Here is a 27,115-nt window from a genome sequence, read left to right on the forward strand (position 1 = left end):
GTGGTAGGCATAACGGGATTTGATCTCCTGCGCCTCCATAGCCGACTGTTACAGTCATACATACATTATATATTTTGGAAATGTAGAAAAGTAGAACCTTGGGGCTCTTGTCAGTTGCAATTTGTCAGCATTGAATTACACACACACACAATAAAAAAAAGAATATGGGCATGTACATAAAGTTTGAAATGTTTAATATTACTTGATGTTGTTAAAAATCATTACTAGACCTTTGATGGCCTCTTAAGTCTAGAATGGAGAAAGTTGCCATAAAGCAATCAACACTGGGAAAATGAAATGCTTAGATTGTCTTCTTAGCTGTCATCAGTGAAAAAAAGCCTCAGGAGGCTCATAGAAAAGCAAAATACTGTACATCATTTACTAGCAGAATTTTTTTTCTTAACTCAGAGGTTGTAAATGGGTAAACATTTCAAGAAGACAAAAAGCCAAACCTTCAGGAGCAGATGTGAGGTTTTGGTCTTCAGCAGTTACAGGCACATTGCACATACATGACAGCAATTCTAAAACTGTGATATTTGACATTTACAGACAGCCCTTTATTACCAAGTTCACCTTCTATTGACAGATACAAAAACATTTTAAAAATGTGTTCATTAATACTGAAAACAGGAGGAGAGGTAAAGAAAAAAAATGCTGGTTTAATAAATTGCTGGCCACAGCCTTGTGTTACCAGAAGACCATCACTCTGTCCATTTCCTCAACCTGTTTATGCTGTTACAAATCTGGGGGGGGTCACAACTGTCAGAGAAGCAGGAACCAACACTAAGTAAGAAGCCAGTCCATCGTAGGTTGCACTTGTTCATGGCGGCTCAGTGTTATTCATCAATCTAACACATAAGGGTGTTTGGAATTAGAAAGAAAACCAAAGTGCCTAAAAGAAAACCAGCGGGGCAGTGAAGCATTGGCACAAGTCACAATGCCAGCCTCCAAGTTCCAACTTCTGGAGAATGAAGATCCTTTTGTCTCCACACACTACAGCAAAATATTAAGTACTAGACTTGGGTGTTTCAAAAGGGATACTGTATTTTTTTGTACATTTGTGTGGTACTAGTGCACTGGTCTTAGTAACATACTGCAGCTACAGACTTCCTAGACAAGCACCAGAAATCAAAAGATGGCACTGAAAAAGTATGTCCTTTAGTTTTGAACATTCTGTATTCCTAATTTCTGCACTCAATATGCTTACTGATCAGGACTAAGTACGACAGTAACCTCATAACTTCCAAAGTTTTCATATTTCTTCACTGCAGAATATACAGCAAGAGGTTTGTTTTAATAAGTCAGAGGTGCCACCACACCACTGGTTTGTAAGGGCAGAAGAAACAGGAGCTTGACAGTAAAAGATGGCACAATGGGTCAGACAGGAAAAGGAATATTATCAAAGAACAGCTTTAAAATCCTTTATCTATACTAAGGCTCCGCAGAGTCACATGCTCAATCTTCCCACGCACATACTCTTCAAAGCTGGTCTGATACTTGGCCAACATCTTGAGCATTAAACGTAGATTGAACCACCACTGCACCTTGGGCATCCTGTGTCTAAAAAAAAATATATCAAGACATAATAAAGATAAGCATTAAGTGTGAGGCACGCAGTATTTTTACAGATCGTGAAAGAAGCAAAAATATTAAGAAAGAAGGCAGGCTTATGCAGCGTGCGGCCTGGTTTCCTGATAGCTTTTGTAACCCTGACTGTGGAGTTTGTACGTGTTGCACTTTGTCAGTGTCTGCTGTGTCTACCAGTATACTGTAGCACTTTACTAGATATACAGTGCATCCGGAAAGTATTCACAGCGCATCACTTTTTCCACATTTTGTTATGTTACAGCCTTATTCCAAAATGGATTAAATTCATTTTTTTCCTCAGAATTCTACACACAACACCCCATAATGACAACGTGAAAAAAGTTTGAGATTTTTGCAAATTTATTAAAAATAAAAAAATTGAGAAAGCACATGTACATAAGTATTCACAGCCTTTGCTTTGAAGCTCAAAATTGAGCTCAGGTGCATCCTGTTTCCCTTGATCATCCTTGAGATGTTTCTGCAGCTTAATTGGAGTCCACCTGTGGTAAATTCAGCTGATTGGACATGATTTGGAAAGGCACACACCTGTCTATATAAGGTCCCACAGTTGACAGTTCATGTCAGAGCACAAACCAAGCAAGAAGTCAAAGGAATTGTCTGTAGACCTCCGAGACAGGATTGTCTCGAGGCACAAATCTGGGGAAGGTTACAGAAAAATTTCTACTGCTTTGAAGGTTCTAATGAGCACAGTGGCCTCCATCATCCTTAAGTGGAAGAAGTTTGAAACCACCAGGACTCTTCCTAGAGCTGGCCAACCATCTAAACTGAGCAATCAGGGGAGAAGGGCCTTAGTCAGGGAGGTGACGAAAAACCCAATGGTCACTCTGTCAGAGCTCCAGAGGTCCTCTGTGGAGAGAGGAGAACCTTCCAGAAGGACAACCATCTCTGCAGCAATCCACCAATCAGGCCTGTATGGTAGAGTGGCCAGACGGAAGCCACTCCTTAGTAAAAGGCACATGGCAGCCCACCTGGAGTTTGCCAAAAGGCACCTGAAGGACTCTCAGGTCTGATGAGGCAAAGATTGAACTCTTTGGTGTGAATGCCAGGCGTCACGTTTGGAGGAAACCAGACACTGCTCATCACCAGGCCAATACCATCCCTACAGTGAAGCATGGCGGTGGCAGCATCATGCTGTGGGGATGTTTTTCAGCGGCAGGGACTGGGAGACTAGTCAGGATAAAGGGAAGGATGACTGCAGCAATGTACAGAGACATCCTGGATGAAAACCTGCTCCAGAGCGCTCTTGACCTCAAACTGGGGCAACGGTTCATCTTTCAGCAGGACAACGACCCTAAGCACACAGCCAATATATCAAAGGAGTGGCTTCAGGACAACTCTGTGAATGTCCTTGAGTGGCCCAGCCAGAGCCCTGACTTGAATCCAATTGAACATCTCTGGAGAGATCTTAAAATGGCTGTGCACCGACGCTTCTCATCCAACCTGATGGAGCTTGAGAGGTGCTGCAAAGAGGAATGGGCGAAACTGGCCAAGGATAGGTGTGCCAAGCTTGTAGCATCATATTCAAAAAGACTTGAGGCTGTAATTGCTGCCAAAGGTGCATCGACAAAGTATTGAGCAATGGCTGTGAACACTTACGTACATGTGATTTCTCAGTTTTTTTTATCTATAATAATAAAAGGCAAAGCCCTCACTGACTGACTCACTCACTGACTGACTGACTCATCACTAATTCTCCAACTTCCCGTGTAGGTGGAAGGCTGAAATTTGGCAGGCTCATTCCTTACAGCTTACTTACAAAAGTTAGGCAGGTTTCATTTCGAAATTCAAAGCGTAATGGTCATAACTGGAACATATTTTTTGTCCATACACTGTAATGGAGGAGGCGGAGTCACGTATCGCGTCATCACGCCTCCTACGTAATCACGTGAACTAAAAACAAGGAAGAGATTTACAGCACGAGTCACACGCGGGAACGAAGGTAAATGACGTTAATTTTTGACTGTCTTTTAATACTGTGTAAGCATACATATTAACACATGTGCAATTAAACGTGTGCATTTACGGGGTGATTTCTCAGGCTTAAAAGCTCGCCTTTTACTAAAAAGGTAAATGCAAAACTATTTTCAATCAGTTTATTGAAACGCTCCCGTTAAGGATTGCAATAACATATTCGCGAGATAAAAGAACGACGTAGGGGGAAATGGAGGAAGAGCCGCGAACAGCTAAGAGCAAAAAATTAATTAAACAATTGAGAACGGAGCGAGTTAAGCATACAAGCATGTTCATAAGGGAAAGAAAGCACGGTGTAAAACGTAAGTTTAAATTAAGTTTATAGAAACGCTCCCGCTGCGGATTGCAATAACATATTCGCGAGATAAAAGTTTAATGAGAACACACGAGGTATAAACGAACCACACGCCGTGGCGCAACGTTAGGGGCAACAGTTTCAACCATTCTATGATCTGCTTCTCGCAACTGAAAGACGGCACATGGCGGATGTTAGCCGACTTGCTGACCGCAACGTTAGGGGCTTCAACTATGGCGCTGACGCCATATCTCAGTGCCAACACTTTGCAGACTGTACTTAAAAGACACGCCCTCCTCACTGGACAGTTAAAAACACCAATCAAACTAACGATGACATCAAGTATTACCCAATCAAAAGTAGGAAAGGAGGCATCTTCATAAAATGCGTGTGGGATGATTTGCATGAGACGCTGCTTTAAAAAAAAAATGATAAAAAAAATACGGGATAAATCCCGTCCAGTATTGATTCAAAACGGGACGCGCAATTTCATTCTCAAACGCGGCACGATTCCGTATTTTAAAGGACGGGTGGCAACCCTACAGTGCCAGGTAACCACCCATACAATCAGATTGTGATTCAGACTAGGAATGCAATGAATGTAATTACCCCGATCTACATACAAGGCGAAAGTCTTGCAACATTCAAAGATGATGGTTTGGGATAATTAGTACTTATTAAGTACACCATGGAACATAAAAGAGCTTATGAAGCCTTGAACCGAAAAAAGCAACATCTCACAGATCGTAAAAAAAAAAAAGGAGGTAATGTCGTTTTACTCGCTGTACATTTTACTCAAACATTACCAGTTATTCCACGAGGGAGACCAGCAGATGAACTCAACGCGTGTTTAAAATCCATGCTTCTCCCACGCTCGGTTATATGTCGCGTGTTCTCGGGTAGGTACACCAAAAAATGTATACATTTAAGCATGTAATGGTCAAAGAAAAAATTATGTATACCCGAAGGCACTGCAGTAGTACTCAATGTAACTTTACTTCTTAAATGTTAATGTTTTACTGTTTAATAATTTATACGCTTCTTATATATTGTTCAAATTCTTTTATCAAAATACCAGTGACAGCGCAATGCACGATAACATGGAGTGAATACACCATACGCATCTGCCCACGGCCGCCCTGGTGTGCGCAGATAGGAGTTGATTCTAAAATAAAATAAACATAAAAAGAGTAATACAATCATCACCCATAAAGCGGATAGCGGGCATGACGTATTATATGTGTACCACATTTCAAGTCAATAGGTGAAACGGTTTGCAAGCTACAGGTGATTTAAAATTCCTGGACAGACCAACGAAAAGCCACGGTAGCAAATTATAGAAGAAGATTTTACTGTTTAATAATTTATATTTATATGAAATGTGCTTCTTATATATTACTTCATATTCTCATATGATAATGATGTTAATGTTGTTTATATTGATTTCTATGTTATTGTAAGTGCATCTATGTGTGTATATGTATGTATGTATGTGTATATATATATATATATAAAAAATATATGTGTATATGTATATATAATATATCTGTATATGTGTGTATATGTGTATATGTATATATATATGACAGCAACACTCATAACAATGACAACACAATTACATTGACAATCATGTTACGTTATTTTTAAAATGTTTCCTTTACTTTTTCATAACCTCTTTAACACACTACTTCTCCGCTGCGAAGCGCGGGTATTTTGCTAGTTTTTAATAAATTTGCAAAAATCTCAAGTTAACTTTTTTCACGTTGTCATTATGGGGTGTTGTGTGTAGAATTCTGAGGGAAAAAAATGAATTTAATCCATTTTGGAATAAGGCTGTAACATAACAAAAGGTGGAACAAGTGATGTGCTGTGAATACTTTCCGGATGCACTGTATTTATCTATTAATGTATTTATTGTACACTTTACTGCATAGGCATACGTTTTAGGCAGAGCTACTGAGGAATCATTTGAGGAATTTAGAAAATCATATCACAGACCTGATTCTGAACTGTAGCACCTTGTCCTTGTCCAGGTAACATACTATATGGACATACTGCTGCTTGGACATGCAAATATCTTCACTATATTTATTCTGCACATGTGAGAATAATAGACCAACTACAATGATATTCTTACTTCCAAGTCTCCCACATGCAATATATACTGCTCAAAAAAATTAAAGCTTTTTAATCAGAGTATAGCATCAAGTCAATGAAGCGTCTGGAATATTGATTTGATCAGTTAAGTAGCAGAGGGGGTTATTAATCACTTTTCCCCCAAAACAGGAATGGTTTAACAGGTGTAGACCACTGACATTTTTCCATCCTCATCTTTTCTGTTTTTTCACTAGTTTTCCATTTTGCTACGGTCAGTATCACTACCACTAGCATTAGATGATACCTGGACCCTACAGAGGTTGAACAGGTAGTCCAACTTCTCCAGGATGGCACATCAATACGTGCCATTGCCAAGGGCATGGAGATAGGCAGTTACTCTAGGAGAGCTGGACAGGGCCGTAGAAGGTCCTTAACCCATCAGTAGGACTGGTATCAGCTCCTTTGGGCAAGGAGGAACAGGATGAGCACTGCCAGAGTCCTACAAAATGACCTCCCGCAGGCCACTGGTGTGAATGTCTCTGACCAAACAATCAGAAACAGACTTCATGAGGGTGGCCTGAGGGCCCGACGTCCTCCAGTGGGTCCTGTGCTCACTGCCCGGCACCATGGAGCTCGATTGGCATTTGCCATAGAATACCAGAATTGGCAGGCCCACCACTGGCGCCCTGTGCTTTTCACAGATGAGAGCAGGTTCACCCTGAGCACATGAAACAGACGTTAAAGGGGCTGGAGAAGCTGTGAAGGACGTTATGCTGCCTGTAACATCGTTCAGCACGACCGGTTTGGTGGTGGCTCAATGATGGTCTGGGGAGGCATATCCATGGAGGGACGCACAAACCTCTACAGGCTAGACAACGGCACCTTGACTGCCATTAGGTATCTGGATGAAATCCTTGGACCCATTGTCGGACCCTATGCTGGTGCAGTGGGTCCTGGATTCCTCCTGGTGCACGACAATGCCTGGCTTCATGTGGCGAGAGTATGCAGGCAGTTCGTGGAGGATGAAGGAATTGATACCATTGACTGGTCCCCACGCTCGCCTGACCTAAATCCAATAAAACACCATTGGGACATTATGTTTCGGTTCATCCGACGCCGCCAGGTTGCACCTCAGACTGTCCAGGAGCTTAGTGATGCCCTGGTCCAGATCTGGGGGGAGATCCCCCAGGATACCCTCCGTTGTCTCATTTGGAACCAAGACATTGTCAGACATGCATGCAAGCACATGGGGGCCATACAAACTACTGAGTACAATTTTGAGTTACTGCAATGAAATTTCAGCAAAATGGACGAGCCTGCCGCATCATTTTTTCTCTTTGATGTTTGGGGTGTCTTTGAAGACAGCCCTCTGTTAGATTGATAATTTTCATTTCCATCAAACGATGTGGCATCCTTTTGTTCCTAACACATTACCCAGTCCATTTCAGTATAGATACCCAGCAACATTTTTTCCCCATTGAGAAGGGCCCTTTAATTTTTTGAGCAGTATATATTTACGTGCAGTGTAAAACTTCCATATCTGCATATGGCTTTTCTCCAGTTTTTACATCTTTACCCTTGCCTGTGTTATCTTAAACTCCGGCTCTGAATTGGCCCAGCGTGCACATGTCTGCTCTTTAATGGTTTGGCTACACACTGGGATTAAAAGCCACTGCTTCTACTGTTCAGCTCTGAGCTGCGCCCCTCTTTCTCTCACTGCATGTTACAAATACTCTACAAGCAAGATGACACTACCAGGCACGTTAAACCACCAGAAAGGTTAGGTTAGGAACCAAGTCACGTCAGAATTCAGTGTAGTGCACAAAGCAAATGTTCTCTTTATGGAGAAATCAGCAAATTCTGACTTTTAAACTGACTGTGAGCTGCCTGTTCTATTAAGAGTATGATCTGTGCTACACAGAAATTGAAATTAGTGATGGTATCTAGAAATTAAGAAAAGAAAGTAAAAAAGAAACCAGGTCTAGCGCTATATAAATGTAATGGATTTTTATTATTATTTTTTTCTATTTTAAAATGAAGCATTCTTTCCCTAAGCATTAGTAATCTGAATTCCTTTGCCAAAAAGTAAATTTTTTAGGAAGAACTGCAGTGTGTTAAAAACATTACCATGAAAATAAAGCCTCTCTGCCAATTTTTACTTACTCAAAATCTGTTTGCTCTTTCAACTGTGTGACAGGGCTAAACGAGAGGACTTTCCTTCTCATTCCAATCACACATGCTGTGTCAGGTGCATTGGCAAATACTCGACCTGAAAAACAAAGCAACGTCACTCACCAGGACAGACTAAAAACAAAGCTGAAAGAGCAACACTCGTCGGCTGAGCCTTTGCCGAAGCTCCAAGAAGTGTAGCTGCTCTGTGCTCAGCCAGGCCATATGAACGCACCAGGTCACTGCTGAAAACAACCACGTCTAAACTGGAACTCTCATTAGCAGCAACAGCTCATTACAAAAAGGCGTGCATTTCAGTTAGTACTGTTGAATTTTAACATGCAGCTACTCACGCTTTTCATAAAAAATTCACCATTAAAGAGTAAAATTATAAAAACCAACTGCCAATGAACAAATATTAAAAGGCATCACAAGATTTTGCAGGCAGAATGTGCTCACCTTGTCGGTAAGTTTCTTGCAACTTGTCAGTTATCCAATGTACGGCCTTCACTCCAAGTTTTGTGCCATAATTCCTATCAAATGGTGTGGGGGCTCCACCCTGAGAATATATGTAAGAATCACAATATCTATTACTTAAAATCAGTACTTAAAAATTGAGACACACATTTTACAAGAGTGAACTCCTAAGATTTTAGGGTTAATCTTCCAGGGGCTGGCGTTTCTCAGATTCACTTACTTGTAGCACTTCCTTTACCTTCAATAATTTGATCGACACATTAGACTCTGGAACTGCCAGTGAGGAATTCCAGGCCAATCTCCGTAAGAGAAATTTTTCAGCTCTGTGAGTTTGGTCAGTATTCTTTTATAAATTCAGGATTTTGGACTGTTAAATCAGTCTGTCATGTTCAATTGCCTCAGATTATTGTACAGTTGCATTATCCAGTTTCAGATTATCCTTAGTTTTGCAACAGATGCACTTAACATTTTCCCACAGAACATTCTGCTGTAAGGTTGCATTGATGGTAGACCTCATGATATCAAGGTATTCAGGTTCTGAACAAGCAGAGTTGACCAAAACCGTCATCCTGCAGCCATTGTGCGTGATAGTTAGTATAAAGGGGTTTTCATCAAAGAGCCTGGCTGACGTTCACTAAACATTACATTTAGGATTACAACCAAAGAGCTCCACTTTCAACTCCACAGATGTCTCTTATTGAAATCTAATTTTTTCTTCCTACAAATTTTAATGGTACAAATCTGGATAGTCATACACGAATGACATTCTCATGGGATGCTTCCCTAATGGCAGAGTTGTGGATTTTCACTGTTTTGAAAAATGGGAAAGGAATTACTTGAGAACAGCTTATTCACCCTTCAAACTCTGATTTGGATTTTTTTGCTTTGCTCTAAAAGTTTTCCTGTATTTCAAATACATGTAGAAGATTAAGATGTCTACTAATTTAACTCAGAGAAATTTTACATATTTCCAACCATTTCCCTTCTGCCTTTATCGGGCCCGGTCTTAGGTATTATGGGGCCCTAGGCGAAAGGGGGGTCCAGGGGCCCCCCTGGAAGCTCTGTGAAATGCATGAAAATTAGACCAAGGAGTCGATCTGGGGCCCCCCAGACGCCGGGGCCCTAGGCGGTCACCTACTTCACCTATGCCCAAGGCCGGGCCTGATTGGGACAAATAATGCTGTAGTATATTTAAGTATATATGACAATTGCTCACTCGGACAATTTGTTTTGGGGGCCCCCCAAGAAGGCGAGTCCCTAAGCTATAGCTTGTGTAGCTTATACGTAAATCCTGCACTGGCCTTTATTTTAAATTCATTGCAGCAAAAGCTCTTCTTGATCATTTTGAACAAGCAAAGAAATTACCAAATCACTCTGGAGGTTTGACGTGACCACTCTTAAGGGCTCGTTTATACTTTACACATCATGGCTGCCACACGTTCCCTGCGTTCATTTGACGCGTCCTCTGAGCAGGTCCTCAGAATTTAACGCAACACCTGCGCGAGTTCCAGTACCAGCAGAAAGTCGGGTTATTGGGGTGGGGAGAAATAGGTTAGGATGAGCAGTGTGATAAAAGTTGGAATGTGACGTCAGAGTTTCTGTTTACTATCTACATGTGACACAAAGCTGCTTTGAGGATCCTACAGGATCGATGTGCACGCGGCGATGTTTGTAGAATGGTTCGATGTGGTGAAGCAAAATGCCGACATACAAGCATTCATGGTGCTTTTATATTCAAGCGTTGCATATTCCCAAACGTAATGACACGATACATTTTAAAAGTCTCACATACCATCTTTTGTGCTGTCTTTTTTTTTCTGGGGTTTCCTCCTGACTTGACAGCAGCAATAGATCGCCACACACAACACATTAAATTTATGATATTTCAGCTCTCTGCACATTTAGAATCCTTAAATGTATACTTGATATCACTTTCCTGATGAAATGCATGGGTGGCACAGTGGTAGTGCTGCTGACTCGCAGTTAGGAGACCTGGGTTCGCTTCCCGGGTCCCCCCTGCGTGGAGTTTGCATGTTCTCCCCGTGTCATGCAGGTTAGGTGCATTGGCAATCCTAAATTGTGCTTGGTGTGTGTGCCCTGTGGTGGGCTGGTGCCCTGCCCGGGATTTGTTCCTGCTTTGTGCCCTGTGTTGGCTGGGATTGGCTCCAGGCAGACCCCCCGTGACCCTGTGTTAGGAATATAGTGGGATGGATAATGGATGGATGGATGAAATGCATTAAAGTATGTATGTTACATTTTACAGATAAATTGTTAATTTTGTTTAAGTAATGTACACTGTTAATAATTACACACATGGGAGTGACACGGTGGCGGAGTGGTAGCGCTGCTGACTCGCAGGGACTCATGTTGCGGGTGTTCCCTGCCTGGAGTTTACATATTTTCTTGCTGGGTTTCCTCAGTGTGCTCCAGTGTCCTTACAAAGATATGCAGATTTGGTGACACTAAAATGATGCTAGTGTATGTGTGTGCTTGTATTCACTTTGCGATGATCCAAAGTCCAGTCCAGGGATTGTTTCTGCCTCGTGCTCAATGCTAGCTGGAATGGACACATCCCTGGATTGATGGATTTAATCATTAAACATCCTTTTCAAAGATATTGCAGTAAGGTGTCATCGGAATTTAATGGGTGTTTTAGGCAATTCACAACACAGTGAAGCCGAACCTCTTCTCACCGTAATGATATCTCACACTGCCACCTGGTGGATTCTTCCAGATTTACATAAAGTACGCACGTGAGTATAAACAGTACAACGCTTGCATAGCAGGAGCGTCCACTGAAGCATGTGTCCCATTGCGTGAAGTATAAACCTGGCCTTATACATCACAAAGATGCATTGTGAGTTGTTTGTCAAATGACAATACATTTTGCCTACTATTAGAATTTATTGAGGTGTAAATGAAAATTAATATATTAAACTACCTTCTTTTAGTACAAATTAAACTATATGAACACATACATTAGATCTGAAAAAAGTATGCCAAGTCTTTTAGAATGTTTATTATACTTGGTTTTGAACAGTTTCTGTCCTTCATTTTTTCCCTGTAAGATAATATTGACTCTGATTGTCTCAGATTTCCCCAAAGCTTACATTTCTGAAAAGAGTGAAGCAGCACTAATTTGCATTTTTCAGATGTTCATATTTATATTGTGAATCCAGTCCATATAAAGTATAACACAAATACTGGACACCATGTCTACTGCTACTTCCTTTTTTGTGGTTGCAGTTCACCTGGCGTTTGCTCCTGTACTCCCTTAGTGGATCTTTCCCAAAACCCCAGGCTTGGAGGTAAGCACACTACCCGTGAGTGGCTGATTGGTAGCTTTAGAACCTCCTTTTTTGTATCTTCCTAAAATCAGATTTACTTTATACTCTATTTTTCAGGTGCTTTCAGAGCTTTTGATTTGGGGAAATTGCTGGGCTAACTTGCCTGGCACAAAAATGATTTATTACACCTAAGAACTCTCGTCTGTCCAAAGGACTTCATCTCATACTAACTGGCTGGCATGAACAGGACGTCTGTTATTGTGCATTTAACAACACAAGGCAGCATGAGATAAAAGCAGCTTGCTTTCAAAGCTAAAATACCATGTGCTCCACGTACCTGCTGCAAGTGTCCCAGCACGTTTATCCGACAATCAAAGATACCTCTCCCCTCAGCAGAGTACAGGTTGTGCATGAACTCCGTGGTGTAATGATTATGGCACTTCTCATTCCTAAGGAAGAACATGAAACAGGATGATTAACCCCTCAGGCTGCCTGTCTACAGTCTTTTATCACATAAACAAGCAGACATTGCTTCTACAGACACATCCCGCTGCTCCACAATTGGAAAGAAAAAAAGAAATCCGAAGGTTGCGATGTAACGGTCTGCCAAACCTCTCTGGGTTTGGTTCCTGCCTTGAACCCAGTGGCACTGGTTGCTTGCAGTCCAACATTAGACTAAGTCCATTTCCTGAATGATGCCTGACCATTTCTGTGTAACCAACCGTGTGTTAAAGGTAACAATGGAAAGTCACATGCAGTCACAATGAAAGAGGTTTGTGGCTTTCACCATCTAAAGGAGAGAGTGTTTCCATATGGAAAAAACGCATGCTGGCCTCCTTATTTACCAAACATTACGATCTTTTTGTTTTTAATCTTTCTTATATTATTAGTTATATAAAATTGTAAGACAGGGTTACAGAGGGTTGTGATTGTTGGAAATGTGAGAATTGGCTCCAGTGTGGAGGGACAGACTTTGGAGGCAACTTATCAACCACTAAAGTAAAATCTATTAAGAATAAAATGTTTATTATTAATCTTAGTAAAATTATCACAAATACATGTTAAATGGAGTACAAGCTATAGTATTCATAGAATCAATCAAACAAACAAACATATTTAAGGATTCCATATAGCTACACACACAAAGTCTATCAGCAGGAATTTGTTTACCTTCAATAGAAACATAATTGTGCTTCTTGGTACAACTGCCAAAATTCAGTATAAAACAGCTTTATGGAATGCACACTGTTTAGGTCAGGGTCTACTGTACACATGCAATTATTAATATGTCTCACTTTTTGTGCTTAGCACTTTGCTTTGTTTCCTGTACTTTCTCCTCCTGTGACCACTCATTCTTCTGCTCGGCATATTCTTCTTGGCAAGTTAAAATACTTAAAATACCAAATATTAGTGTATTTATGTAATATCATTATGTTATATGGTTTGAGTTAAGTGTATATATTTCAGTACCAACAAAAGATGAAATTATGTTTTAAATTATAAAGCCAAAATACTGTAGATTATGTTTAATTGGCACAATATAAAACAAGTTACTCCAATAAGGACAAATGAATGTCAAGGCCTTTTAACCTAACTGTACAACCCCATGGTATACCACAGTGCTCTCCTGCCACTGCTGGCTCAATTCGATGTTCCTGCAGACTACAAGAACTGTACTTCCCACTAAGAGGGATCAGGGTCCATAACTGCTCACTTGCTAAAATATAAAGGCACAAACCTGTGTATACCTGCGATTCATTTTAAGTAAAATTATTTGTGCTTTGTGATTTAAGTATACTAGTATAGTTTCACTGTCACTTTATTAATACATTTAAAGCTTTTTCTGCAAAGTAATAAAGAATTATGCTTTTTTTCCCCTTTTAACAGACATTTTCAGTGCAAGTTCAAGTTATGAAGAAATGTGGGTTACGACAGTCGTCAGGAGCAGAGCTCATGTATTACCCAAGGCCTGCCCGTCTGTTATGGATGATCCCAGCTGTGTTACCTGTTGAAGGCAGTTCATAAGAGTAAAAGAGTTCATTTTAAAAATATTAGATCTCTCTTGCTTTACATGTACCCTCAGCATCACTCCTGCGCCTTTTTGATGGTATTCTCATGCGTCTCAGCTCCTCTTGGCTGTCACTTCCTTTCTCAGTTGTGTTCCCGTAATGCCTGCTTCTCAGACCCTGTTATTCTTCGGCTCATTGCTCGCCTCCTAACCACTTTTTGACTACCACCGATGGTAAATGGGCTGACATTACCTACTGTGAAAACATCATTTGTACTCTTGTGAATATTTCCCAACTCTGAAGGCAGCTCTCACTGTTCCTCTTATGCCTTTCCTTGGTATCCTTGTTTGTCTGAACCTCTCTTGCCATGGAAACTTCCAGTCTCAAACATGTTTGACTGAGTGCCCAAAGCAAAATGTCCAATCAGATTGTTTGGAAGTACCAGACACACACACAGCAGTGTTTTATTATACAGTACATGGATAGACGCACTGAAATGAAAATCTCAACTAAGGCTGAATTTCAGAAAACACTGAGCTGAATTTCCTTTCTTTTTATTTTTTGCACATTTTGTGCCATTGCTCAAGTCCTAAATTAAATCAATTTAATTTTTTTTCTTTTCAATGAAAACTGAAGTATAAAAAAGGAAGCTGATGAAAAATCCTTTAATTATTGACACCAGTTTAAGGGGACAAATTTAAAAAAACTGAGCTAAATAAATAAATAAACCAGTAACATAATATGAGTGGAGTCAGCTTGTTGGGGTGCAGGCAAGTCATATGGATCCACATCATTTATTAAGCTCATCTTCTTTAAATATCATTGCTTTATGTCTCAGGATAATCCCTGCTCCATTCCTTGGTCCATTTGCTTGTGTGTTCATAAATGCATGTCAGTTTCTCACAACACATCACAACTGCCCGTTCCTCACATTTAATAAATCAGTTCAGTCTACTAAAGACAGCACCCACGGGGCACAATACAGTGTAGCATGGCATATCACTCTATCCCCATAGAACAGGACATACAGCTTGAAAGCATCATTCAAAACCAGTGGAGGACGTCAACTGAAACAGCAGGACACATTTAAGCAAAAAATTCTTAAATTACTCATTTGGCCAAATACTGAATATGCAATTTTTTTTGGTAAATATGTAACAGGCTTTAGGGACTAAGTAAATTTTTGCAAAACATCATCTATTGCACATTGTAGGTAGGCAATGTGCTTTAGTGGCCATGGCACTGGAGATTAAACCCCAAGTTTGCTGGTTCAATCCCCACCTCTAACTAACAGGGTGACCCTGAACAATCCAACAGTAAACAGAATTACACAGACAAAATGTCTAGTATGACAGAGCCAGTCTGAGCTGCACAGGGTTACTCAGTGTTTAAGTCAACATGAAGGATGTGAAAATTATCATTAATGCACAATGGAGTCGAAGCTCAGATTCTAAATTACACTTTATTCTATAGTGAATCAAACAAGCATACTGCAGTAAATAAACTTTGTGAAAATAAACCAGCAGCAATTTCAAAGTCTGTCATCTAATCTTGGGTGTCCATTTATTTTTGGGTCTTGTGCACAAGTGTATGTAACTCATGAAACTGTGCAGCACATTTATTTGCTTATCAACAGAACCAACCTGCTTTTAAACAGTTACAAAATTATACAAAGGAGGAAAATCCTACATAGTTGAAAATAATGCAGGTCACAATTTCGTTTAAAGTCCAAATATGAAAAGGGCTATAAATGTGACCTGAAAAGTGATGTACTGTATGTTTAAAAATAAACAAACAGAAGAGCAAAACTACTCCAAGTTCTCTCACGATTAATTGAATAGTAAACAAAAGCAGTTCCTGTTTTGAAAGAGTAATATGATCAAGGTCCAAAAAGAACATTTTAATTGTTTGGGAATTTTCAGTATATGTAAAATACTGTGATATAAGAACAGTATCAGCTATAATTTTTAAGACAAGAATATAAAATAACTCTGAGATTTCTATTGTAGTCAGGGGTGTTTCAAATTTGAAAGTTTAATTTTTGAACCGATTGACAGCCAAGTAAATCCCATAAAGTAGTGCAGAAAATGTGTTGCTGCCCTGCCTTTTAATCTGTGCGTAAATACATTTTAGCCTTTGTGGGGAAGAAAACTTTTCTCATTAAGGGTACCTCAGAACAAGGCCTCTTTGAATGTCTGTCTTCATTTTCTCTGTCAAATGCTCCACATTAGTCTGCAAATGAACACAAAAGTAAGAGATGAAAACATTTCACTACTACTTGTTAACATCAATATAGTAAAAATGTAAGAAATGAATAAACTCCTAACATCAGTCAGTTTTCAACAGAAATGTACAAACGCTCCACTTATGAAATTCCTTATTTGTTTTTTAAATCTACTGCATGTCCCCATGTGACAGCCAGTTGAAAGTTTTTAGGAATCTCAACATTCCAGGCCCACAAGTTCAGTGCCAGCCCTGAGAGTGGCAGCTATACTGTCGTTATAACCAAGTCAATTTGCTATACCCGGAAAGAAAAGAACCACACAAGGGTCTACCATTTCTGTAAAGACCCTTAATTCCTGCATTCTGTGAAATCCATAGTAAATTCTATACATGGTGTACAAGAGGAGAGCTGCCTACAATATTTCCTTATAGATTAGGCAAGGTCCCAGAAGGTTACGTGTATTTCTAGCCCACGTCGCAAACAGTAAGAAAAGGGGAGATGACGCTATATAAATGTAATGAATTATTATTATTATTATTGTCTAGAACGTCTTCAAATGAGGCACCACACACTAGGAGTTCACACTTTTCCTATTACTACCCCTCTCCATAAACCATAATTTGTTTTAGTAAGGATGGAATACAACAAGACTTACCTTTAGATCATGAATGTTGAAAGCCTCTTCAAAAATGTATGCTGCATCTGCACCAACAGCAATACCTGTTGTGGTGGCCAGGTAGCCACAATAACCTCCCATTGTCTCAACTATAAACACACGGCGCTTTGTCCCTGAAGCAGACTGCTTGATCTTGTCACAGCTCTAAAGATGAACATATATGAAGAGCGTCGTCACATTTTACATATTTCACTGTGGGTTGAATATAATGATACAAATACTTTAACATGCAGAGCAGTATCATTTTCACGGTTGCCGAAGAAGCAGAGTTTACATGCTGTCCCAGTGAAGGCAACTCAGACACACTTGTTATGTTGACTGACAGTCCAAAAATGTGTATGTGAGCGTGAATAAAATGTGTACACAGGAGTATGTGCTGTGAGGAGCTGCTGTCCAGGTAATACAAACAGATTAATTATACATTATTTCTTCTTTCACAGGGTGTGGATATTCATCAAAAAGATTTGTGAACCTTCATTGATTTAACAACCAAACTTGATCATAAACACACAATTTGATCTTTTAAATCAAATGATTGTTTTATTTTCACTCCATAGACGTCTCAAGCAGCACCCGTGACCCCCACATCAGAGCATTAGTGGCTTATCACATGAAATGACCGCTTACCTCCATGGCGGCGTTCACGGCCGTGTCTGAACCCAGACTGAAGTCTGTGCCTGGCACATTGTTGCTGATGGTTGCTGGGATGACACACATAACAATACAAAGTTCATCGTAGTGTCCTCTGGCTTCTACCAGTTGTAGGACACCCTCATAAGCCTAAAAGAAATAGAAATATAAAATAGATTGACTTTTTTTAACATTCCAAAGGTTTCTTTATAAAGTTTAAACTTTATGTACCTGCTATCTGCAGCGGAATCTAAAGGAAATGAATTCAAGAACTGAAGAATAATATAGCATGGCAGTTAATAGGGAAATACAATAATTGTCAGTCGACCCTCATTTTCATTTTATAATTCATATACAGATTAAGATATGGTTACATGCAGTGCAATTGGTGCAAAAAGCAACAGCCATTCCTGGTGACTGGGGTGCCGGATTTCCCACTGGTGGCTTAGTTCCTGCGTCTGACTCACCGTGTCAGATCCTGCACCAGCTTGTGGTCTGGCTAACTGTAACAGAAATACTGCATATATGGCAACAAACGTATCCTGGTTTTGTAAGTGACCATAGGTAAAAGGTGCCAGCCAAATATGTTCTACAAAAACACACTTTTTTATTCAAATTAGTTTCCTAAAGTGCCTAACAGCAGTATGTTATATATACACTATAGTAAAATATCAAAGAATGGTTTTTGAGACCTAGGAAAAAACTGGTAGTGGCATCTTCACTGACAGTGAACGGGACAGTAGCCTGAGCTGTGGTACCATCAAGCCTCTGACACTGGGAATGAACAACAGATCACGAGAACACAACAGAACTTCCACAGAAGCAATGGCGTGAAACTCTTAAATGACTTCCTAACGTATAAAGCACCATTGACAAACTCAGTTACCATGAGTGCTGCAGTGGCTGTTGTTGTGTTGTTTAATCAAATGGTTTTAATTGATTCTTTATGAACACACACTGTATTGACAGCTTACTGTTAATTTGGGTTAGAAAAGAAGAAGCAGTTAAAAAACTGAATGCAGGTAAAGTCAAAGAAAAAATAAGCCAAAATAAATATTCTGTGTTACCATAGTTATCATCCAATTAAGTAACCAGCAGGAATGAAGTCCTGCAGCCCACCGACATCTTTGTTTCACACCTCTGAGCTAAAGCTTTGTTCTGACCCAAGACCTTACAGGTTAGGTGGTTATTCTGTGCCTGTTGAAAAACAGGCATACCAACATTTTTTTCAGGGCACACTCTGGCCATCATGGAAATGGACAATCATTTTAGTTCTTACTAATGGGAAAGTATTTCACTCTGCCTGCAATTAAGGAAAGAAAAATTACATTTCTGAATTTAAAATGTGATTGTTCCCTTTGGTCGATGTTCAGATCAGTCACCACAAAAGCATTAAATCCTGCAAGCTAGTAAGACATAATATCCAGTTTACCACAAAAATAACTGCATGACCACCATGCAAGAGGGGTCAGAAAAAGGTTAATACAATTAAGTAAATGTGACAAAAAACACAAGACCTAAGGCACTAGGACCATCATTAAAAAATAAAATCATAGACGTGCCCCTGGACATCCAAGTACAGTTGAATAAAATCAACCCAACTAACTCAGATGTCCAGATGTCAAAGCATCATCTGCTTCCCCCCATTGTCTAGTGCCAGCTTTATAAACTATATCAATAATATGCAGACTTGTATAACATTAAATCCCTTTATACCAACACAAAACTGTGACAACAGATGATGTCAGAAAAGCAAAATGGAAGGCTGAACTGTCAACTCTGCTCCCTGAGGTGGTCTTTCATATTTCAGCTATTTAGTTGATTCAGATCACCTTACTCTTACCGCAGGAGCACAGGAGCAGTGACACACATGTGACACGAATCACGGTGATATCTAGAGCAGTCTGCTGAGAAAACGTACAGATGTGTGAAGCACTGGCCAGATAAGGACAACAGAATCTTGGAGCTTCTCAAGCAGCCATTCCTGTTACAAAATAGCAAGTAGAGATGTGGAGATGGTAGAGATGGTTGATCCAATATGCGACACAAGCATGAGGGAAAGTGCGCATGTTCTGTACCCCAAGGGGCAAGTCGCAAAGGGGCGCTGTTCGTGCTATTGAAGGGTCGTGCACTCTAGACACTGAGGAGGCACTCATGGGTCACTGAACAACGTCTGTCCGCCCTACCTATGGCTCCAAATGAACTTTGAATGGCACTGCCAGCAAGTCTTACAGCTAGGTAAAGCACCATACTGAGCTTGCAGTCCATTCAGGGTTTAAGCTACCTGTCACAGCATGTTTGGCAGTTCTAACAAGTAAATCCTTAGGAACCTTTGCCATATTGGTGTTATTTTCAAGAACTTGACAAATGATGATCGGCATTGCTGAATCAATTTATGTGCATACGTACAGCTGACCCAAATTTACAGAGGAAAGCTGTATGTATAATCTCAAAGTGAAAAATTAAGCAACATTACAATGGAAAATAACGGTTCAATCAAAAAACCATTCGCCAACACAGCAGCTTCTTTGAGGGGGCACCATTAATGAAATATAAAGGGTTTCTGCACATAATGCAATTGTATCAATTGTTGTGGTTTTATGCTAAAAGAACAGCTTTCTGGGCTGTAGCGTTATCTTCATACTCATCAATCGGCAATGCTAAACAGTCTACAGTCCTGGGCTTTATCTCATTGTCTTGTTTAATGTCCCAGCTTTTAATTATTTAATTATTATCTTTGTTCTTCTGCAGTGCCAGACAGCGGCACAGCTCACCCAGTAAGTCTATTAACATTGCAGCATAGGGAACAATGCTTTGCCATTTTTATGGTCACTAGTTCCTGCTAGTATTTGATTATTTCTCAGTGGTTCAATGTGCTCTTGTAAGAAACCCTGAAATGCCAGATAAGTGGAGGACGCTGCACTTTTTCCATGACGCCACATGTTGCGCACTTCCATGGCAATCCAAAATATTTTTGTAACTCATGCAAACTGGGGCTCAAACAACTAAGGACCCTTTTAAACCTGTTCACTATTAAGAAAGGTTTTAGATTTCCTTTAAAATACGTTTGAGGTCAACACTATGAAATGAACATTTTCTGTCCACATACCATAATTCTAAATTTAATAAGGCTCGTATTTACCTCAAATCCACCAATGACCAGCAAGGCCTGAATGTTGTATTTGCGAATGTTTTCCACAATCTTTTCCATGAAGGTGTTGGGAAGTGTTCTGAAGCAAAAAATTTAATAATTTACCAGAGACTTATAGTTATAATTAAAATGTCAATAAAGAACTGCTTTAAAGAAAACATCTGAATTAGAGATGACAAAACTCATTTTTATGGCATTATAAACAGTAAACATTTTCCACAATCAATTGTTAAAAAGATGATTTAGGTTGTAATAAGTTAAGATACAGAAATAAAATATAAGAGAGGCTGTACATTTTTATAAGCATTACCTTTAATATAAGGTGAAAGTGCACTATAGAAGTTTGTATTTGTTCAGTGTGACTGAATATGAATTTGTCCTCAAAACATTTTCCAATGACACATTTTAAATAATCTAATACACGCTAAGGGATACTCTTTTACCTCTTAGTGCCAAGTAATGATCCTCCTTGTCCAGTCCAGCCACCCACATCTCCCCATGCCACTTCCTTCAACTGTTTATTATTGAAAAAAATATAATTATAGAACATGGGAGTTCAAAAATATTGATAAAATTACAACATTGTAAACAGAAAACTGATGACAGTGTGCCTAGTCTGAACCGTGAGACCCTAAACAAAAGCATTGGCTAAATAAACACCTTGGGAAACTGTGAGCGAATGAGTCCAGGGAAAGTCAAGCCAAGGGCTTCACTTAGAGGCACAGCGTTCAGTGTCTTACCATTCCGTTTGCGAGACCTTCAAATCCGTCGCTCACAGTATAGAGCTTATGGCCTTCTGCCAGCCCAACTCGCACAGCTGATCGCACAGCGGCATTCATCCCAGCAGCTGGGGCTCCAACATTCAGGATTGCCATACAGTAGTTGCTCTAAACAAGCAAAAATAACAAGTAAGCTTTAAATTAACACATTTCTTATATTTTTTTATTAAAATGTCAGTTATTCCCACATTTTAGTCCATAACAAAAATTACACAATTTATTAATATACTCAACTTTTAGTTCTTTTTCTTTCTAGTTAGAAAAATCAAGGTATCTTGTATTTTATTTTCATGTTATGGTCTTTACGCTTATCAAATGTTAACACCAGACGCAGAGGTGCAGAAAACTAATAATTATGTGGACTAATTGTTATCATTTAATGCCGTCATTCCTTTATTTATTATTTCACCTTTATAAGAAAAAGAAATCCATCCATCCATCCATTGTCCAACCCGCTATATCCAAACACAGGGTCACGGGGGTCTGCTGGAGCCAATCCCAGCCAGCACAGGGCACAAGGCAGGAACAAATCTCTGGGCAGGGCGCCAGCCCACCACAGAAAAAGAAATCCATCACTAAGCTATTTAATTGATGGGGATGTTTTCCATTCAATTGTTTATCTGTTGTTTTTTTCTGAATGATGTACCCAAACAGCTACTTTCTGATGGACACCCACAGGAGTAAATGGCATCACATTTGGTTGATTATTTTACTATCAACATCTTATTTTTTTAACTGTCAACTGCAAAAAGAAAAAAAAAGAGATTTGACTCAAGGGGGACGCCTCTATCTATCAGACTATCAGGAAGGACAATTTTTGGCTCGCTACCAGTGTATCAGCCTTTGTCTCATTTGTAAGTTTACTTTAACTGTACTATCTTACAATACCCTAGCCTTGGCCACCCTCTTCCAGTGGGGCACAACAAGACAATATTATTAATTTCATTCAATTTAAAACTGACAAAATTGGTTTGAACTACAGGTCAACACTAAAGTGAACTTTAAAAATCCTGAAGAGAAAACAGTTTCTGCATTTATCCACTCATTTTCCAAACTCAGCTAAGCCTACTGTGGGTGTAGGAGCCAGTGTCTATCAGAGCAACAAGGAAGCAAGGTGAGTATCAGCTGCAGACAGAGTGCCAGTCGAGCACAGAGCTCGCTTATTCACTCACACACGGTCGATTTAGAGTCACCATTTACAGATACACTAGTGAGACTGGCCTCCGGCACTGGCAAGGCACCAGCGCTAGTCACTGTGCCACCATGGCACCCTCTAGGCCTCACTACTGTAATAAACATGACATCCTACCTTTGACTGGGCAGGTTTCTGATGTGCAAGCTGCTTGTAAATGTTCCAGTTATTTTCAAAGCTCCTAGAAAAAAATAAAATCAGTTGAGTATTTTTTAAATTGACTTTTGTAATTTAACAAAAATACACACATCGTTTCTGTTCTTTGGTAGCTTAAGATGTCTTATGTATAAATTTTAGTACAATTCCTACTTGTTACTCACTAAAAATTGAAATACGTACAAGATAGGATGGGTAAAAGTTCAGTCCTACCAATGAATGTAGACCACAGAAAAGCGAAAGACAGTAAGTGACACGACAGAGTGCTACTGATAATGGGCAGTCGATGTTAGCTGTTCATGAGGTCGACAACTGTTGGGTGGGGTGGGGTTTGGTAAAAACTATTTTTCTTTTCTTGAACCCTGTAATATGGCACATTATTTTTTGAATAACTGTGGTTTAGATCTCTACCAGTGGTGGCAGGACCAATTCTACAGTCGGTTTAAGCAGATGTTGTAGCTCCCGAATGGCCTTTGTATCCCATCTGGGTGTGGTCTATACCACATGCTGATGGTGAAAATCATGTTATTTTTCCACTGTTTTCCAATAATACTTCACAGGCATCCATTTACTTATGACACACATCTTTAGGCGCTTTACAAAGTGAAGTTACTCTTGAGTCTTGTATTATGAACACAGAGATTTGCTGGACTCTAAAGTAGCTAACAGTTCTCACTATTGCTTCACTGATGTTAAACAATGCAACAACTCTGAATTTTATATAGCTACAAATAAATTATAGGATGTCAATGTAAAGATTTAAATTTTTCTATCTGAATAAGTATTGAAGTACTGTAAAGTGCCATTTTTATTAAGAAATCATCCTGTGGTGGTAAGTAAAATTATCTTTTAGACTTGTAAGGAATTAGAGGGAAACTCAGACCCGTACTAATGCTCTCCCACAGACAATCGATATGAAACTTACCACCTCAGGTGTGTATAATGTGAAGTCAACACCAGAAATAAAGGTTAACATTTCAACTTTTTAGGTTTTGTCTAGCGTTTTGCAGCAATATGGATCTGGTTTAATTAACAAAGATGAAGCTTCCAGATTTGAGAGACGTGTTCCCTTTTCATTGCTGGACTGATGATTACTCAGCATTTCTTTCACCAATAATTCATTTTCCACAGCTTTAGTGGGTAAGGAGAGTGTGCAGTACGACTGATCATGTGGTGTTTTTTTTTATAGGCAAAGTCGGAGATAACTGCAATTTCCTGCCATTTGCTCATGAAAACGTATATCAGAGCATACCATGAGACAAGCACTGATGAAGAGCACATCTCAGCACAATTTAGCAAAGCTTAACTTCTGACTTAAATTACTTTTACTTGCAAGTTTTAAAAGAATCATTAAATTGCCATGTGCATGGTTGCCAAGAGCAAAGGCATCACCGAGGTTGCAATGGGCAGAGGGAAGTGCCATAGAGAGTCTCCACAAAGGAAGCAGACCCACACTGGTAAGTAAAGAGCAACATGGTCGATATATCTGAGTGACACTTTTTACCCAGTGCAACTATAAAATCAATATTTGCTTGAAATGTGTCAAGGGCTGATGCCTGCTTTGAACTAGTGTTGCAAGGGTAAACTCTGGCACTCCACAACTCTGAATTAGAGTAAGACTGTGATGTTTATATCCATGCATTTACAGGATAAGAGGCTGACGCTCTCAGAGTTTGTTGGAGGACAGAACTGAACCAATAACCTTAAGGTCTGGAGTCCATCCAGTACCTTCACTGCTACACCACATCAGGAAGTCCCAGTGGTGTGTGTACAGTACACCTTTTTTAGTTCTGAGTTAGTCCAGCTGTTGAGACATGCCAGAAGCATGCCCTCTTCTTCAAGCATTTAACAAAGCCCTTTAGTGTTCAAATGACTTTTTTCCTGGAAATGCCACTTCTCTTGTATGTAATTCCAATTTGCAAAGAAGTAAAAGCAGCAGTTTAGCATAAAAGCCATTGGTGTGTACCAAAGGATAGCCAGAGTGGTTACTCACTTTCCACGTAGTTGTATTGCGTCTTCAAATCTTTGTTCATTCATGGCCTTCTGAACTTCTTTGGTCTAAAAAACAAAGCAGATCATATTTCAGATTCTCAGGCCAGTTTAACACATTGGAGCTAGAAGAGTGAGCCTGAAAGTCATCCCTAGTTTATGTGTGATTCTGCAGGTTCACCTGGAAGAGCTTAATTATATGGAGGTCATTTCTATCCCTGATCACTGAATGATGGTCTTCTTTTATGAAATAAAATATGCAAATCCAAAATAACTATCCACTAGGCAGGATTATGTGGCTTTCCATAATTCTGTGCCAATACGTGGCTGTAAACTAATTGGGATGGAAAACTGATTCACAAATCATTAGCATGACAATCCCCTGAATAGGTGTCTTGCAGTTTTTGAACTTTGCTTTTGTCAACATGGACAAGAATAACCAAAGTAAGAAAAAACATTGTCTTTTATCATGATTCTTACAGTTGCCCAACTGTTAACCAATAAAAAGAAAGGGGACATGCTGCAGTATTCTGAAATTGGATATGTTCATGTTTTCGCTATTCAGATGAATGGACGATACATGGCAACCTGATTGGTTCATAAAGGATAACAGAGAAACATTACAAAGAGTGTGTTGAAAAGTGAAGTGTGTAACGTGATAACACATCAGTGGAATACAGATCACTATTAAAGGGTGAGCAGAATGTGGGACACATATACCCTTAAGGGGGTAAGCAAGAAGCAGAGGTAAAAGTCATTTCCTGTGGAAAACTGTTCTTAGTGTGTTGGTCACAAGTACCTTCATTCTAAACAGACAGATGCTTAGTTTAGTGCCGTCATGTGGGGGATTACAAAGAAGCACAGAAAGCAGCAAGACATTCTGGTATTGCAGTTTCTAGTGCCCATGAATACATGGCTGCCAAATTGAATTTTTAAAAAGAAAAAAGAAAGGAATTTCCAGTGCCTGGACAGTAGTACGAATTTAAGTTGATCAGACTAGACAGCTGTCTTATATCTAATGGAGACAGCAATGATGAGTACTTTTATGACAATTCAATGGATAAGTGGTTTTAGAAAATGGAAGAAAGCATTTTAAAAACATTTGCTGATGTGCTAATAATTAATAAAAATCATGTTATTCTTATACTGCTGCATGTTCCTGGGTAAAAATGCATACAAATAATAATCCATCCATCCATTATCCAACCCGCTGAATCCGAACACAGGGTCACGGGGGTCTGCTGGAGCCAATCCCAGCCAACACAGGGCAGGGAACCAATCCTGGGCAGGGTGCCAACCCACCGCAGGACTACAAATAATAATTGTGTAGAAAAGTAAAAAGTGCTGTGGCATTGCAATTTACAAATTGTATATAAAATGAACTGCCAGATATAAGTAGGCACTAGGCAGGAGGTGAGTAGTGATGTGTCGTTCGCGAACGAGCCGGCTCTAAGAGCCGATGCTTTGAAGAGAACGAGAGGATCCGATGCCCGTCGAGCAGAGCTGAAGCTTCAGCCGCTCCTGCTCAGCTCTGCTGAAAATCCATTCGGCAGGGGCGGGACTTTACTTATATGGGCACACAGAACATTGGCTCATAATGCCGGCTCGTTCACGAACAACACATCGGACTAGGATCGTACCATTATGTGAAAGAAGGAAGGGGGGCAGACGCTCTGAAGACAGTGAGTGTTGGTACAGGCCAGGTACACAGAGCGACACTGTCGCTCTGTGTACCTGTCGCTGCGACAGACAAGGAGCCAGATTTAAATGCAAGCGCATCGTGAAGAAAAAAAGAAGAGTGAAGAAATGAGTGAAAGCCGAAAAAGAAGCAGCATCTGGCTGCATTTCAGTGATATTGGAGACTGCAAAGCTAAGTGCAGAATTTGTAATATGAAAATATCCGTTAGAGCAGGGTCAACAACAAACCTGCACAGACATATAAGAACCACCCACCCATCCGTGCAACTGGAGGGGAGCGTGCCCTCTCTCCTGCCATCCACTGACCCTGGAAAAGGATGCTGCAGCATCCACTGTCTTACCGAAAACTGCAGGTATAACACGGTCTTCAGTTCAAACCAAAATAAGCACATTTATTCCAAAACAAATGACGCTAAAAAACAAATAAGTGTCAATGAGGAGCTGGCTAAAATGATAGCTAGCGACTTTCAACCATTTTCCATTGTGGAGGACAGGCCTTACTTTTGTACAGGCCTTAAACCCCATGTATGTTCTCCCTAGCAGAAAAACTTTGTCCCAAACAATTATTCCATAACTATATATCTGAGGATGGAGTACAACACTGTGCTTTCAGAAACCACTGCTCTGGAAAAAAGGTAGCATTTAATGACAACAGAGCTGTGGATGAGGCATTTCAAAGAATAAGTGCAGCAGCAGCAAGATGCAAC

General features: G+C 39.9%; 1 protein-coding gene across 2 annotated transcripts in view; it reads right to left on the reverse strand.

Moving 5' to 3' along the window:
• Positions 1-177: 177 nt before the first annotated feature.
• Positions 178-27,115, reverse strand: part of LOC114656090 (ATP-dependent 6-phosphofructokinase, liver type-like) — an 88,884-nt gene continuing 61,946 nt past the window's right edge. Inside the window, exons 11-23 of one of the 2 annotated variants that reach the window (XR_007935698.1) lie at positions 24,715-24,779; positions 22,683-22,746; positions 21,335-21,481; positions 21,038-21,108; positions 20,586-20,673; positions 17,441-17,593; positions 16,793-16,957; positions 16,084-16,145; positions 12,242-12,353; positions 8,600-8,699; positions 8,135-8,240; positions 1,015-1,560; positions 178-961 (exon numbers count right to left, since the gene is read on the reverse strand). Coding sequence is in view for 1 of the 2 variants with exons in the window: in XM_051931373.1 (XP_051787333.1) it covers positions 1,413-1,560; positions 8,135-8,240; positions 8,600-8,699; positions 12,242-12,353; positions 16,084-16,145; positions 16,793-16,957; positions 17,441-17,593; positions 20,586-20,673; positions 21,038-21,108; positions 21,335-21,481; positions 22,683-22,746; positions 24,715-24,779 (1,281 nt within the window). In the remaining variant the exon portion in view is untranslated. Of the gene's footprint in view, positions 1,561-8,134; positions 8,241-8,599; positions 8,700-12,241; positions 12,354-16,083; positions 16,146-16,792; positions 16,958-17,440; positions 17,594-20,585; positions 20,674-21,037; positions 21,109-21,334; positions 21,482-22,682; positions 22,747-24,714; positions 24,780-27,115 lie in introns of both variants that reach the window. The other variant, XM_051931373.1, reaches the window with a different exon arrangement.

The sequence above is a fragment of the Erpetoichthys calabaricus genome, chromosome 8, assembly GCF_900747795.2.
Source record: "Erpetoichthys calabaricus chromosome 8, fErpCal1.3, whole genome shotgun sequence".
Classification (NCBI taxonomy): domain Eukaryota; kingdom Metazoa; phylum Chordata; class Cladistia; order Polypteriformes; family Polypteridae; genus Erpetoichthys; species Erpetoichthys calabaricus.